Source organism: Colobus angolensis, unplaced genomic scaffold (assembly GCF_000951035.1).
Source record: "Colobus angolensis palliatus isolate OR3802 unplaced genomic scaffold, Cang.pa_1.0 Scaffold92, whole genome shotgun sequence".
In the NCBI taxonomy this organism is placed as follows: Eukaryota; Metazoa; Chordata; class Mammalia; order Primates; family Cercopithecidae; genus Colobus; species Colobus angolensis.
In genome coordinates, this window is record NW_012123154.1 from 7,533,860 (window position 1) to 7,551,448 (window position 17,589).

Consider the following 17,589-nt stretch of genomic DNA (forward strand, 5'->3'; position numbering starts at 1 on the left):
GATGCTTATAGTAAGGAAAAACCAAGTAAAGACACTATCTACATTTACCTACTCTGATCCCAATTGGCTGCAAACAGCAAAAGAATCTTCCTGCCGTAATGGTCTCGGTTTTCCAGGACCCCAGGGAATCCATCGATCAGAGCCCTCTTAATGCCGGGATCATCTGCCTTGAAGTTTTTGAACATGTCCAGGTTTAGCTGGCGGTACTGGAAATACTGAGCCAGGAGTCTAAAGGCATCCGCTTGGTGAAACTTCCTGGCTCGGAGAAATCTCAGGATGAAGGCATCATCTGTACGTAAAAATCCAATGTCAGGCCTGGTGATTATCATGTCCCTGACTTGCTGAATATCCTGATGTAAAACATCTGGGTTTTCATTCAGTTCCAGGCGAGCTTTCTCTATAGTCTCTGGACTGAGTCCAGCCTGTAAATGGGTCATCTTGGCCAAATCTCCGTTCCAAGTGCTTAACTTCTGATATTTTGGAAGAAGAGAGACTGGTCCCATTCACCTGATGGTCTGCTGAAACTGTGTCCCATTCAACGGTGTTTTACTACCAGACTGCCCCAGAACAGACAAATAGAGGGTCTTCTTTCACATTCAGGCCCTATGTGGTGGTGTTCATCCAAAAGAGAAGCAAAACTGAGGCCATTGCTTACTGAAAAACAAATACACACAAAAGAAACAAAAGAGAGATGATACAAAGAAAGTCTGGGCAAATTAATTGAAAGTTAGATAGAAAAATAGTATATTAGGCTGTGGGTCTGATTAGATTAGGTGTCCAAAGAACAAATGATAAATGGGATATTGAGCATAAGTTGATTATAGACAACTTGAATATCTAATATGCAAATATTTGAAATATGTTTGGGAACATTTCAGTTCTATTGACTAGTTAACTTAATAGTGCTTGATCAGATTAGCAAAAGCATGCACTTTTATTCATTACCTTAAGAAACAGTGAGAGGAGAGAAGGATACTTCTCTGTGACAGCATGCTTTATGGGACCACTCACAGGCCTAGATATGGAAGAGAAATTATAGCTATGGTACAATTTAATGCTTCCCATTGGCCTCTTTTCTCAAACAGAAGTATCTTTCACAGAAATACCCCTTCCCCCACTTTCTTAAAGCCAGCCATTTACATCTTAACTATAAAAAATTTCCCCTATTTTAACCCCACCGGTGTTCATGATTCACAGGAGTCCTCCACCAGTATATGTGAAGAGTCGGGATGGGAACGGGCTTATGGCTGGAAACTTGACCTCCAATAACAAATTCAACAATGGGCAAGGAGGCTTACAGGGACATTTGCAAATGGCTTTATTATTTGCATTTGCCATTCTTTTAACTACGAAAGTAGAGGGACGTGAGACTCTTGGTTGGCTCTCTACCCAACCCAATATCCATATAGGCTTAAAAATCCTTCCATTGTATATAACATGCCTGTTTTCCTAAGATGCTGTTTTACTTATGGCATTTTAACACCCTCAGATACATCCTTTATGATTTCTCCACCAAAATGATATACAGAGGAACACTCATACTGTTTGTATCTTATTTTAAATATAAATGCTTAAACTCTTGCAGCCATCTGTTTGGTCTAACCTGGAAGTTCCAAAAATCAGAAGACACACTAAGTATAAATAAACTTAGAGGCATTTATTTTTCCTAGATTTCTTACATCAGTCTTTTCTGCAATAAGAGGTAGAATATTGAATCCCAATCTAATCATTATTGGTAATGCTTTATCATACAAAATTACTTAAATGATGATTGTTCTGCTTAATTTAGGACTAACAGTAATTTCTTAAGAGAGACAATCAGCTCACTTATTTCTACTTTATATGTCTTTGGATATGGAGGAGATAAAAGACAGTTTAAGTAACTGGTATTCATTTTCAAGACAATAGAATAATAAAAATAATTTGATTTATAAAATATTGGCTTTGTAAAATAACTTGTAAGAAAATAGAATTTAGCTCTGTGATGTTCTGTAAGAAACAGAAGAGTCTTACTTCTCACTAATTTTGAGGACTCATAACAGTAAAGGAAAATAGTACTACAAACTCTTCCCAGAATTGGAAGAAATTCCAAAATCTGTCTAGTTCAATGTCCACCTGACGTTAAAATTCCTTCTCCAACAGCCCTTTCAGAAAATGGCCTCACCTAGTGTCTTCCTTCTCCAGTTCTTCCCTACACTCATTGCAATCTATCTTTGACATGCTGCTGAAACTATTCACACTGATCAATGACACGGATGATAATATAACTTATTATCCAAACTTAGGCACTACAGGGTGTTAATAATAATGATGCTAGAACAACAGGTTTCAAGCAAACTCAGACAGATGGTCACTCTACTAGTGAATGTCATTTTTGTTACTACATCCAATAAAGAAACTTCAGCACCTACTGTAGGTGAGCTTGCTCAATATTCAATGCTGAATACATCATCTTTCTTAGACCTCCTTCTCTCATTTTTCCATTCTTTTCTGTAACTCCATTTACCCTTGATTTGTCACCTAGCCCTTTGTGCCTCTCTGCTCAATCTTCTCCTTCTGTGCTCACATCTTCAATGCTAGTGTTTTCCAAGATCCTGACCCCATGATCTGCCATCTACAATATCAGTCCATAGCTCCCTTCAGATCTTCAGGCTGCACATTCTACAGCCTACTGAACATCTCCACTTATCTGACTCACAGACAACACAAACTCATTATCTTCAAAACTAAACTAATCATAGTTCCTTATCCTGAATTTGCTCCTCCACCTTTGTGTGTTAGTGAATGACATCATCTTCTACGCAGTTTCCCATGCTAGAAACCTGGGAGTCAACTATTATTCCACCCTCTCTCTTACCGCCCACTACCAGGCAATTACTTCCATAATGTTCTTCAAACTTGCCCAGTTATTTCCATCCCCATGATCACTGACATTGTTTAGACTGCATCACTACTCATCTGTTCAGTCCTGTGACATTCTCCCTATTGGTATGCTTGCTGCCAGTCCATTCTCTGCATTTCAACCCATTCTCTATATTACAGTTGAAATATGCTTACGTCACTCCTTGATTAACATCCGTCATTAGCATCTAGTTGTCCTAGGATAAAGTATAAAACTATGCAACATGATTTCAAGACCTTTCATCTTCTGGTCTCTTTATAACTCTCCAGATTTATTGTCTGGCCATGCAGCCATCGGCAGTTTCTTCTCACCATTTTGTGCCTTGGTAAAAGCTGCTCTCTCTCTGCCTAGAATAACCACTGATTGACTCTTCTTTGCCCTTCAGAAGTAAATTTGAAAGTCATTTCTCCAGGAAACCCTTCCTGGCCTTCAGAGGTCACAGTAGTCCCATACCCCTGACCACACCAAATTCTGTTGCCATTTTCCTTTCTCTCTCTTTATCTGGAACACCTTACAGAGATTTAATTCATCTGTGTATCCCTGATACAGGGTGTGGCCAAAAGAGGGTCAGCTCCACGAGCAGAGGGACTTCATTGCATTCACCATTACATACTCAGTGCCTAGCACAGTGCCTGCCATGAAGTAGATGCTCAGTAAATAGGCCTAGAATACATGAATAAAGAAAGTAGTCAAAATGTTTGAATGAGTGAATAAGTGTTTCAGTACCTCGAGGACAGTTTATCCTTAAATGAGATGTTGTGACTGATTGATTAATGTTGATGATTCCTCATCTGCAAAGTATTTTTTTTTTCCTGGAGAATTTAGCCTAATCACATTGTGCTTCAGATTCTCACCTCCCTAAAGTATGCCAGGTAATGTTCACAGTTCCAACCCATGGAGCACAGTGCTTAAAGCACAAGGCACAGCAATGACTTACTCCTTACAGAAGATTTAAAGCTTGGGGCAAGTTACTTACCTTACAGTTCAGGGAACTCAACATTGTTTCTGAGATAAATTATTATGGGTTCAAAAGGAAAGTTGAGGTTGCATTTTTCATGGCCTGCTTCCACATATAGCTTTGCCTCCCATCTATAATATCCGAAATAAATTTTCTTCAATCTATATCTTTATTCTGTGCTCAGCATACAATAGAAGCTTCTGGGGAGAATACTCAAGCCAGGGTCACTGGGTTTCATAACTTAGGATAACATAGATATTTTCTGTTAAAGGCAAATTCTTCATATCAGAAGTCTGAATAGACTGCTACTTAAATAACAACTTCAATTGATAATATTTAAGGCACTAGAAAGGCTATATGAAGAATGTTCACCAGAATATAGCATTTTCATTTGACTATAATCTTTTGTTCACATAAAGGACTTGGTTCTCATTCAACTTTTCCAAATTGTAAATGGATACATTGAACTTGTATCACATGAAGAAGTAGAAATGGTTTTCTGTGCTGGTAGTATTAATAATAATAATTCCTATTATATATTATAGCTATTTATTATGTTCTAGGCACTTGCAGACCCCCTTTTTATAGGCTACAGTATTTAATCCTCAGAACAACTGTATGAAATGAGTATATTATTGTCCTCATTTTTCAAATGAGGAAACTAAGGCATAGAAATGTTAAATGACTGCTCCAAATTATACAGACACTAAGAGGCAGAAACTGGATTCAGCCAAAAGTGATCTTTCTCTGAACCCATGCTCTTTACTGTTATGCTGCCCTCTCTTATGAGTAGCAGAGAGGTTTTATTATTTATGATTTAAGACCTATGTGACCATCTGCAAGTTTCAGAACCTCACTCTGGTTCCCTAAAATTCCTTTCAAACTTACCATTCTATGAGCCTAAATATGCCAATGGATGAATAGATTTTCTTGGGTGGCTTAATACTCCACCTTACAGATGTCCAGTTGCCGTCTTTTCCTCCTTCCTTCATTGGAAGATGACTGGTGCTGTTCAAAATCTAACTGCCTATGCCTTTTCCAGCAATCACTAATTTTTGCTCTTCCTTTAGGTATTTTCCTTTGGCAAAAATGACAGATCAAAGATAACAGATCTTGTCATTCTGTTTGAAGGATTGATTGCCATGCTCAGCAGAGTGCCAAGCATGGTATCAGCATTGAAATGTGCTTGATGATAAAACAGACCACTTTAGCCAGATTCACGTAAGCCTCAGAGGCCATCTCCCTGCAATGTGGTTTAGTCCCAAATGATTCTGTATTTAGACACCATTTCAAATGCATGGAGAGTAATTCACAAACTTTCTCTGGGAAGGCCAAGGTGGAGGATACCTCCTTTCACTCCAGTCCACACTTTTCCAGTGAACTAGAAAATTAGGTAATGATATTTTTGTATGAGAGGGAGAAAAGAAGAGTATCCATACTACGATATTTAAAATAATGTTATCTGTAGATTCTAGTTTTATATTTCATCTCAAGTTTCCATTAGAAACAAATCTTTTTGTATTTCCTCATACAGAATTTAATCTTAAGAAAGTACATCTACAAACATACACTGTACTCTTTAGAATCAAAGAGTTTAAGCATAAAAATACTTTCAGAAAAGTATGATATTCAAATGAAATCAATTTGGTAATTTTATGATCTATTATTCTCATTTATTTTGTTATAATCTTCAGAAACACACATACACTATATCAGGAAAAAGTCAAAATAATATTAGCAATGTTTTATCTAAAAATATGTATATGTATGTGTGTATGTAGTATTTCAAAGCATTTTATATCTGTTATTTTTTTTTCTTTGTTACAATGATCCTAAAATAGATGGAAGAAAGATAATTCCTTGGGAAGTGCTGAGGTAAAATTCTGTGAAATAATGTTGGTAAAAGTGCTTGTAAAAGGAAAAGATCTACTTTACTTTAACTGTAAATTCTTGTTGATATTATAATTATGCTGTATTCGGGGTACATAACAGCTAAGTCAGATAATGAGCTAGTCTTCAAGTTGGAAAACCAACAAATATTCATGGAGTACTTATTAGGTGCCAAGGTATTTGATATTATATAGTCTAATTTCCACACCAATCCTTAAAGTTAGGTTATTACTATTAGATGAAAAGGTGAATCTGAGATTTAGATATGGCTGAAAGAACAAAGATTTGCACTCAAACCTACTTTACTCACATTTTGTCCAAGACTCTGCTCTCCAAGTTGGTGCCTTCTTTAACATCACTCTGAGTACCAGTGCCCTCACACTCAACTACACTCACATAATAGACACATATCCATATCCTGTCAGTCCTAAAGGACATCACTTAAGGGACATTGTAGAATTGCCCAAATTTGGGGAGGAAATAGAATATTGTTGTCACAATCAGAAAAATAAAATCTGTAAAGCCTAAATATTATTTGAAATGTAAGAACATCAGTAACTGCTGAACAACACCTCAAATTTGCATGGCTTCTGGGTGTTCTTAGTAATACAAAGAACAATTTTTAAATACATGTAAATTTAAATTAATACAAATGTAAAATAAGAAACTTAGCCATATTTGTTTTGTGGGGTTTTGTTACAAGAAAAGGATGAAAAATTAATACTGGTGACAACACTTTGTACATGAAAGTCTAACCAACTACCTCATCCGTTGGTATGTGTGAATTTATGTTTCCAAATTTTTAATATGAACTGAATTGAGTTAACCCTTATAGCTCTTTACCTTGCTAAAACCTTACTTCAAATTTTTAAATTTAATATGCATTTTTACCTAGAAATACCAAAAGGAATTTTTATACTGAATGAAATAAAAACAGATGCTGCTGATATATCTAAACCCAAACTGAAACTCATAGTGACCAAAAATCTTTCTTTTTAAGTGTAACTCTATTTGAAATCTTTCTTGAAAGATAATACACTCCCTTACAGCCTATTTAGCCTATATTTAAATCTCAGAGGCTGGTTGATTACATGTTCCATGGTACTGACCAGAAGGAGTCTTTTTTCTGGTGGATGAATTTTCATATTGGCCATTATGGTTTGTAGGACTTCTGCATGAGTACTGGCTACGGAACATCAGACCTGTGGGTAACAAAGTGACCCCGAATTCGTTGACTTTCTTTAAATATTAGCCAACTTACAGATATAAACTATCTGTACTAGGGGCAGGGAGAGTAGTCTGCAAGGATAGAGAGGAGACTCTGAATTATCTGAAAGCGTGGTGTGACCAGAATTTAGCCCGTGCTACACAGAACACATTTCACCACCTTTAGCTTATTCCTAGCCTAGGACTAACTCTTGCCACATAAATACTAATTGTGCAGACTCTCTTGGCTCCCTTTAAAATAGCAAAAAAGCACACAATCATTTGCTCCCATTTGTTCCTGCTCTTAAGAAATGTTAAAAGTAGATTGGAATGAGTTCCATCAGAGTAGAGACACTGAAAACTTTTGTAAACAAAATAGATGCCAGGTCAGAATTAGAATAGACTCCAACTCAGGGAAGATGGACCTATGTGAGAGATGATTCTAGCACCATTTTGCAGTTTTCTTTGGGGTAAATAATGCAAGGAGTTGAGGGGAAAGCCAATTTATAGAGAAAGTATGAGATTTTTGTTCCTCCTCACTGTGTTTGGTAGAAAAAGTCTTTAACTGAAGTAGCATTTACCTTACACCTCAATGTATCTTAAGCAAAGATAACATATAGGGAAATAATTGTTCAACCATAGGATATTAGACTGGAATATTTTGTAGGCTATTCAACTATCCCCATAAGAAGTCATTGGCAGTTGATACCCCAATTTGTGCTTCCTAGGGGTATCAATGGGAAGAGAAAGGAAAACAAACAAACAAACAAAAACCTTGACCTTTCTGTCTTCAAAGGGAAAGATTATTTCTGTAAGAATAAACTCTCCTTTTTGAGGAAGAGGACCTAAAGGAAGATAAGAAAGGTAGGACTCACCCCAAAACAGCTATTAACTCTATTTGCCCCCTTTTCCACTAAATGTTTTCCCAGCAGATCCATGTAACTGTGAACCTTCTTCTGGATGTGACTGCACAGACAATGGCAGCAGTAGGAATCACAGCTAAGAAAACTGCCTGGGAAAAGTAAAACACAGCAGCATGCTTAAGGGTGAGGTGGGAGGAAAGAGGCTATTTTTATAACTTTCTCCTCAATTAGAAATAGAATTTCTGAGCTCTTATTGCTTCAGAACATGGGGTGGTTTTTGTTTTGTTTTAGAATAAGTGTTATTATTTAATAGTCAGACATAAAAGTGAGAATGTTAAAAAAGAAAACTTTCCTTTGCTCTTGCTTCTCAAAGAGTGGTCCATGCATCAGCAGTGGCAGCAGAACCCAGGAACTTGTTAGTGACACAGCATGTAAGGACTTACCTAGACCTACTGAACAGGTAACAGAATCCCCAGGCAATTTGCATGCAAATTAATGTTCGAGAAAAGCTGGTCTAGAGGATTTATAATGACCCAGAGGGGTAGAGAGGTAGATTAATTGCCTCTGAGGCCAGAACTCACGTTGTCTGTGGACAGAACTCACGTTGTCTGTGACTACTGCACTGTCCAAGAGGAACATAAAAGTCCCCACAATGTGTTCTTTACCTATGGAGCAATGGCACTCATAATAGTTTATCAGATCACCCAGTTAATTACTCTCACTATGTTTGCATGCTCTATATATCAACCACAAAAGAAGGAAGGGAGGAAGGCAGGGAAATTTAGAGAGAGGGAGGGAAAGGAGGAGGGAAGAAGAGAAAAAAAGGAAAGAGAGAGAGTTCTCACAAGTTTTATTTTGTTTTAATTTGACCACACATTAAGAATCTTTTCATGTGTAGATCCTGTAATTTAACATGCCCCCCTGCACCATGCTATTCCCAGGCCCGTAACTTCCCTCCTACTTCCTCCCAAACTATAAAATAATGAACATTGAATAAGCTGTGTAAGTGACAAACATAAATATATGGAACTTTGCCTAAGACCTTTGATACTATTTTAAGGAGTATAGATAGAAAAGGAGTCATAAGCAGCCTGCACAATATTTAGGAACAGAAGATTTGGCTAAAAGCATCCTGGAAACAAGAGCAGATCATCTCAAACACATGTGGAGAAATTTGTGCTGGCTCAGAAATTAGGAAGCACAAAAGCTCACAGGAAATTAGTCTACCACACAGGAAACTTTCTCGGATACTTCCTGTCACAGAACAGGTGCATAAAGGGACAGAGCCTAGGGCAACCTGACCTGAGAAGGTATAATAAAGGGCTGTGGGAGGCATCAGAGGTAGGGAAGAAAAATGAACTTATTATCTCAATAAATGAAAGCTTTTTATGGGGCAGGGGATGTTTAGCCAGTTCATTTTCAATCCATAAAGAATCAAGCAAAAGAGTATAAACTTCCCTTAAACTAAGAAACACTTAGGCTGGTAATTAAACATGAGTTTCAATAAAGAGACATACATCAGTTAGAGGTTGCAAACTTGTCAAAATTCACACTGTGGACCTTCTTTTGAACCAACTTTGTTCTGGTGATATCTGGATAAAATTAACAACAGTCAAAACAAGCAATATTTGGGAGAAGACTGAAAAGAAGGTCTTTGTTGGCAATGTTGAGGACATATTTCTGGACTGATTGCATATAGTAAAGCTTCATATTTTGTATACTCATTCTGCTGTGCTGCCTCCTGTGTCTGAGTCACTGTGTAACAGGGACAGTACAGAAGATCAAAGTCAGCCTGGATCTATTTATTAAGGATGGAAGGCTCTGCTATCAGGGAGTGTGTAAAGTTGTGAATACACTTCTTAGGGATAATAAAGTGCCTCTCTTTGTAAAAGCTTCAGAAGTGAGCAGACACCACCAGTTCTGAAAAGTTCAAGATTTTGCCTTTTGGGAAGTGAAAGACCTTCCAGCTGTCTACTCCGTGATTCTAAATGAGACACTCTTCTATGAGAATATGTACAAAAATATATGATGACACTGCTGGAAAACATTTTCTCTTCACCTTTAAATCCATTATAAAAATTAGTAATTTCTGTTATTGAAAATATTTTTAAAGGAGAAATAGCTCTCAATAGAAAAGATTTAAGTAAGGAAGCCAGGATACTGTCATTCTATAAAAATCAATAAGTTCAGCATAACATTTCAGTCAAGAAAAGTCATTGCTTATAGATAGATGCCTGTAAATCTCACTGAAGCAGCATTGTTTTAAAATTTCCCCAGCCCCAGGAGATTGTATTAAACACAGGAAGACAGAAGCTCTAGAGACACTGGATTCCTGGCCTGCATTTCTGGTGTGAAGCAGCTAGAATTGGCAATATGTACGCTTTTAAAAATTGTCTGAGCTGAACCATTCTTTGCAGACAGAAAAGGGAATTTTAAGAATCTTTCTCAGGGACTTTTAAGAGATATTGGTTACTGTGGATATTACTAAACCAAGGACATTATGTGGATGATCAAATTTTCTTCTTCTATAAAATCCATTTCACCCCATATTTTGCTAGTTTTCTTGCTTGGGATCCAAAAGTGAATGAATTTTAGAGGCAGGTGGAATCATATCTATATAATTAGTGGCAGTAATTAACTTTTGATGTAATGCTACTATTTCTCATTCTAAAAGAGAATTAAGTATGAATTTTTCTCAGAACTTCTTCCGAAAGATACGTATCTGTGACTGTCTTTATTCTCAACAATGCCTCTAATGGTGAGCAAGCTGGTTTAGATGAAACTTGCTTCACTGTCTTTAAGAGACAGAATAAATACACAAGGGCAACTTTAAAATCAAGCTTTTCTGTGCTCTGGTTTAAACTTTCTTGTCACATGTGACCTATTATTCCCATTTAAATAATCTCATTTTTAATTAAGATGTTAATTTCATTAAAAACACTTGTCAAAAAATCCCAATGCTTTGCTGTTCAGTAAAAATCAATTAAATGAGCACCCAGCAAAATATTTTTATTTATGACAGGCTCAGCACTTATTTTCTGGTGCTTTTTAGCTCTTATAAAACAGACGATCCTGATTAAATCAAATAGGGACTATGACTTGGGCTTAGACTTTCAGGTTCAAATTAATCAGACATTTGAAAGATGTTCCAACTTGCCTTCAGCCGAGATAGAAAATGATAGCACTCTAAAAGCAAAGCCTGGCAGAACGGAGTTACATAAAATGCCTTTTCAATTTTTGCACTCTATTACCCTTTACTATTATAGGAAAATGGTGTTATCACCTGATTACTGAGAAAGCACACAAAAATCTAGCCTTCCAAATCTGAGCCAGTCCTTGACTGATGATGAACAAAGCAAGGCCATCTGGTCTGAATATCATTACTACTTTGGCCATTTGGGCAAGGGATCTATTTTCTTTGCTCCAAAGAGAGGTTTAAGATTTGAAATAGAAATGAAATAAGTAGACAGGAAGAAACATTGGAACAAATAGTTCATTCGAATGAGAGCCCCCTTTCTTAAGTTATAATCATTACCATCATTTTTATTTTTATTCTGGCCAGAATGAATCTTTGGGGTCCCGATTTTACAAAACATTTTAGTGAAAACAGAAGAAAAAACTTGATTCTAGAGTTTCTGCGTTAAACACTTAGGAAAGGAAACGGACGTGTGGGTGAATATGAGTCATCAGTCACCCCCACCCTGCTTCCTGGTGATTCTCCATTGGAAAAGCAGAAACAGGTTGAGCTTACATTTCTATTTTTCTGGAATCACATTATGCCCTAGGCCATGTTAATTTCCTCAACTAAACAGACCCTAATCTGCTGAAAGGCAGCTGGCTAACTGCTGGTGTCTGGCAAGTGCCCCATCTGTCCCCGTGCCTGGGGTCTCTCCCTCCTGCCTTCACTTTCCCTTTCTCGCAAACAGGCGTCTCTCTTTGTTTTCAGGGGTTTGTTCACCTGAACTTTCCTTCCTATGCCTGTCAACTTGAGCTCTTTCCCTCTACTCTGCGGACCTCGGGCTTTGTCTAAGTGGCAAGACACAGTTGTGTGACTATAGTTACCGCGCTGGTGATGGTGGCTATGATGACAGTGATGGTGGAGATGGGGGTGCTGATGTGTAAGGGGGCGCAGGCTGAGCGGGCGCCAGGAGGAGGATGGACCGCGGAGGCGGCGGGGAGCGGGGTGCGGTGGGGAAGGGATGAAGTGCAGAGGGATTGCAGATGGGAGCTGTCCACATACCGAAGTGCTGAAACGCCGCAGCCATGGCATCGCAAGAGCAGGGGAAAGGCGGGGAGGCTCTGCAAATACAGAGGGGAGAAAAAAGGCAACAAATACCTTCACACGGCCGCCCAGCCTTGCTTTGGGAATGTATTTCTGCAGGTGTCCTCGCTGCTGAACTGGGTGGGTGAGCTCCCCTATTCTGGCAGGTTCGGGCTCAGATTTCTCTAGAAAGCTGTGAATGAGAGCTCGAGCTCCACACGGGGCTGTGATTTTTGGTAGGAGGCGTGCGCGCCCGATTCTCTGTCCTTCTATACCGAGCCTAGCTTTCCCCTGGGTCCTAAATGCCTCCATACCACAACCCTCCCTGGTTCCGTTGAGAAGTACCAATAATTTTTTGTAATTTTGTTAACATCTGGGACAAAAAATACCGGCGCCATCACTCCCCACACAACATTAAAAGTAGAATATTTCAAACGGATTAATGAAAGCGCAAAAGCAGATGTGTGTGTGTGTGTGTAAATCTGACAGATAAGAAAGTATCACAAACCTATGGGAAAAAAGGATGAATTATTTTACTAGCAAATGGTATTAAGAAAATGAACTATTTGAAGAGACTCACATCAAAGTCTCTTTTCACCAAAATAAATTACACATAGATGTTTTTATCAAAAACATAAAACTTAAAAATATAACTAGAAGAACAGAAATATTTTACCGATCTCAGGATAGGGAAGGTTTTCTAAGCACAAGAGGAATAGAAGAAATAAAAAAGAAGAAGATCAGTAAGTTTGAGTGCGTAAAAACACTCTTGAATGTCAAAATATTAAAAAAGTAAATACAAATTACCACTTTAAAAAACTGCAGCAAAGTAGATGTTTCATACACAAAGTATCACATAAAAGAGAAACACTAACAACCTTTTAGAAAAAAAGGAGGAATGTTAAATGACAAAGAATTTACAGAAGAAATGGGGATGCATAACAAACACATCTTTTAAATATCAACCTCACCAGTAAATGGAAATATGCAGTTTAATATGGCAGTTTGGGCTGAAGTTTTAAATATGCATATCTTATATTGTTGGAATAATAGTGAGATGGCATAACATTTTTACAAATCTATTTCACAATGTACATCCAGTGTCATAAATATACATGGCATTTATTCCAGTAGTTTCATTTCTAGTACTTTATGCTAGGGATATATTCAGATATGCAAAGATTTATGTGTATAAATTTCATTTATGATCATAAAAGTTGTCAAAAAATAAAAGAACATTAATTTTTCATACAACCTATAATGTTTACAGCTATTAAAACATATTTTTGAAAACTGTTTAAGACCAAAAAAGAAATACTTGCAAAGTGTTAAGTGAAGGAAAGCAAGATATCAAATACAGCATTCTCATTTTTCCCCAGTTTTCAAATCAGTTACATCATCATGAGTAAATTTTCTTTTTGCCAAGATAACTTGATTTTCTTACTTGTATTTGTTTAAAGTTTTCACATTTACTAAAAAGTTAGAAAACTTATGAAATATTTTAAAGCAATCTTTCTGTCATATATTTCAAAGACTTCAAGGTCATCAGAATTCTTCCAACTCTGACATAGTATTACATATTTACTTATTTGTTTAGTCATTCTCTCTGATGGAATGTAAGTACCATGTGGCAGATAATTTGTTCACTACTGCTTCCCAAGCACTTACAAGTATGCCTGGAACAACATAGTTCTTAGTTTATACATTCTCAGAATGAGAGAATCCACATCTGGATATGATGTAGAGATAAGACAACCATCTAAAACTTAGAGATTCAAAATCGAGAAATGGTTGCAGCAAGTGAAGGAATTTTTGGAGATGGGTAGGGTGTGATCTATTGGTGGTAAGTTCTGTGTTCTATGGCTCCATAGGGGCTAAGATATTTTTGGTAACCACTAGAGCAGATTATGACAGAAATATTGGCTGATAATCTAATATCCTGATGCTTGCCCACACTTCCCAGCCCTATTACATATGGACAGGGCCATGGGCTTACTCCAGCCATGGGCTATGACAATTTCTTACTTAGTCCCCAGGAGACTAAGTAGAACACAGTCTCATCTAGCCACCTCTTCGTTTCAAATTTCCATTCCCAATATGAACAAAGAAGAAGCCATTGTTATGGGAAGTCACTGGGGCTGCAGAGTTAATTTGTTCTTCCAGCATTACCTAGCCTATGCTGATTAATTCAAACTCAAACTTAAAAAAAATGGCCTACACATTAGATAACAGAAATATTAATGACCATGTCTTATGTGCTAAAAATAAATAAATAAATAGAGAAAACAAAATGTGATCTAGTTAACTAGAATATTCTTACTTCCACAATTTGACCTTACTCCCCACACATTTTCTTGGCTCTTAAACATCCATGTTAGTCACGTGTTCAACAATGTGCTGTTTCACCAATGTGAAATCATCCTGACATCTCCTTCATAAATATCGGTATTTCTCTGGGTATTAAGCCCATTATTCCTGGAGTCTCAACTTCAGTGCATCCTCGCATGGATAGAGCCTTTACCTGTCACTGGTCAACACACAGAAGGCACTCTCCCTGTACTCAAACCTAGATCACAGCAAACCCAACATTAACAGTGCCCTTTAAAGGAGTACAGAAATGAGTAACTGAGTTGGGTGTGCCAGGAGCAAGGTCAGTCAGCATAAAAGATGCTTGTAAGCAGGATAGGCCTTCACCCTTGTCATTGACTGTTCATGCACAAAGGGGTCCATGGAGGAATCCTGGTAAACAAATATATAGACAGCTTCCAGTGTGGAATTGAAATGGAGGTTGAGCAGAGTGTGCAAAACATTAGCCCAATGTCAATCAGGGTAAATGAAGGAAAGGAACTTACTGAATGATTATATTCTAATCTGTTCTGTGCAAGGGACCCATATGTTTATCAAAGTAGCTCAGTTTCCTTTGGAATGACATTAAAAGGTGTAAAATTAAATTAAGTTCACATCTAGCCAATTTTCCAAGTAAGGCAGTTGCAAATAAGTGTTTACAAACAGGCTGAGGCATTCTTTACAATATTTTGAAGCACATCCCTGGGGGATGTGTTAGTTTTGGGCCTACTTTCTTCCCATAGATGATTGGAAGTTCAAGGCTTATTTTAATTATCTAAGGCTCCGCAGACTTTTCTGTTAGTCCAAGCTCACGGTTTCCTTGGAAGTATAACTGTCTGAAGACCTTAGAGGCACAACTTCCATCTGACTTAATCAATTCCCTATTCCAGTAGCCACACCATAGGTCTTTGGAGGCACAGAGCTTAGATCTGCTATATTTATTTGCTTTTTCACCTCTATATCTTTCATAATGTATGTGAGTCTCTCTGGAATAGTAAGTAGTAAGGCCAGATCATTTGCCTGATCTCTTCCTTGAGACATTCTAAACCACTGAGAGATTTTAAGTAGATATGAAAGTCACCCCCTTAATCTGATTCTTGGCAAAAATATTTAGTTTTAACAGACTTTGCCTCAAAGGCTTACTTAATTTTACCTCTTTCTTTTGGGAGCAAAAATGGATTAGCTTTTCCAACACAGCAAGACCTTGGAATTATGGAAATATTTATTCTTCTTTATTTTCACTTTAATAACTAGGCTTTTCTTTGTTTATTACCTTGCAAAAGCAGCAAGTAATAACCAAGACACACTACTGACACTTTGGTCTTTACCCATTTCTCAATAAAAATGTGAATTATTTAAGTACACAATCTTTTTGTATGATTGACACATAATAATTGTATACATTTATGGGGTACAATATGATGTTTTGATACATATATTCGTTGTGTAATGACAAAATTAGGGTGATTAGTACATTTATCACCTTAAACATTTACTTTTTCCTTTGTGATGAGAACACTCAATAACCTCTCTTCTAGCTGTTTTGAAATATGCAGTACATTATTGTTAACCCTAGTCATTCTGCTATAGCAGTGGAACACCAGAACTTATTCCTTCTAACTGTAAGTTTGTATCTGTGGCCAGTATCTCATTACCCTCCCTCTGTCCTACCCTCTCCATCCTGTGGTAACCACTATTCTACCTTCTACTTCTATGACAACAAATCTTTAGATTCCACAGATGACTAAGACCGTGAGATTTTTCTTTCTGTATCTGACTTATTTCACTTAACATAATGTCCTCCAGGTTTATCTACGTTGCCACAAATGTCAGGAATTCATTCTTTGTTAAAGCTAAATAGTATTCTATTGTGTATATATACTACTTTTAAAAAATTCATTCATTTGCTGATGGACACTTATGGTGATTCCATATATTGGAATATGGAATAACTTACTTCTAAGTTATTGCAGGTGACCATTTTACCAAATGTTTTATGACTATACAACACAAATTGTTATCTTTCCCACCTTTGATATCAGCTTCCTAACCATGTGTTGCCAACCTCATGTCAACACTACACAATTTAGTTTTTAATTCAGCACTTCACTTCCAGGACCTGATAGGCTATGCTTCAATAATAAATAAACCCAAAGATCTCAGAGGCTTAATACAACAAAGTTTAATTTCTCAGGCTGGAGGTTCAATGCTAGATTGGCAGGGAGATGAGGTATAAGGCAACAGAAGATCTCTACTTCACAAACTCAGACTCAGGAAAGTTCTATCATTTTGAAAGCTATCATGGTGGGGGAAATGTGTACATGAGAACTCTCACTCAGTCCTAGAAGTGGTGTACGTGATTCTACTCATAGCCCATGGACCAGTATAAGAAATGTGGTACTACTTGACTGCATGGAGTTGGAAAAGGTGGCAGTATTTGATGCATAGTAGACTTTCAAGAGGGAGCACAAACTCAAGCATATTTCTTCAAGATTTGAGAGACTAAAAGCTTGAGACTAAAAGCAAAGATCTAGTGCTGCATCATTGTATACTGATCCTCATCCCAGAGAACCATTGCACAACATCAAATAGCAGGAAGTGCTCAAGTTTGGAAATTCATTACAGAAAGGAAGAGTAAAGTAATTCAACCTGTAATGAATGTCTACAGTGAATCAAATAGGGTGGCATTACCACTGCTATCAAAATGACCAGTTCTATAATTTGAAAATAAAAGAGCTCAGTAACTGATATCACAATGGTTGAGGAAGGAGCATGGAAGTTGGAAAGAGAATACTTTGGTTCAAATATTTAGCTGTGGAAGCTCAGATGAATTGCTACAGTAAAGACATGTTTTCTGTCTGGGCAGTACTCCTCTGGAGGAACTCTTCTTCCCCCATTATTCAATATTCCTGTACAGAATAGATCATGGAAGGCACTTGACATTTTGATCACCCGTTGCTGCATAGCATCACTGCATAGGAGGGAATGAAGCCGGGGAGTGTTTGGAGACCTATGAAAACAGAGTACTACAGTTTCCATTTCCTATCCCAAGTTTTTTGTTCCTGCAACTTTTCATTCAATTATCTGAGCCACACTATGTGTTAATCCCTTTCAGTTTGCAGGAAATAGATCCTTACTTCATTTACTTCATCACATGGGAACT

The 17,589-nt window shown here is 37.3% G+C and overlaps 1 protein-coding gene across 2 annotated transcripts in view; it reads right to left on the minus strand.

The window, feature by feature from the left end:
• Positions 1–12,340, minus strand: part of CLVS1 (clavesin 1) — a 217,101-nt gene extending 204,761 nt beyond the window's left edge. The window contains exons 1-3 of one of the 2 annotated variants that reach the window (XM_011931940.1): positions 12,060–12,323; positions 7,832–7,968; positions 49–654 (exon numbers count right to left, since the gene is read on the minus strand). In XM_011931940.1, coding sequence (XP_011787330.1) covers positions 49–503 — 455 coding nt within the window. In that variant the 5' untranslated portion in view covers positions 504–654; positions 7,832–7,968; positions 12,060–12,323. Of the gene's footprint in view, positions 1–48; positions 655–7,831; positions 7,969–12,059 lie in introns of both variants that reach the window. The other variant, XM_011931939.1, reaches the window with a different exon arrangement.
• Between the last annotated feature and the right edge of the window lie 5,249 nt (positions 12,341–17,589).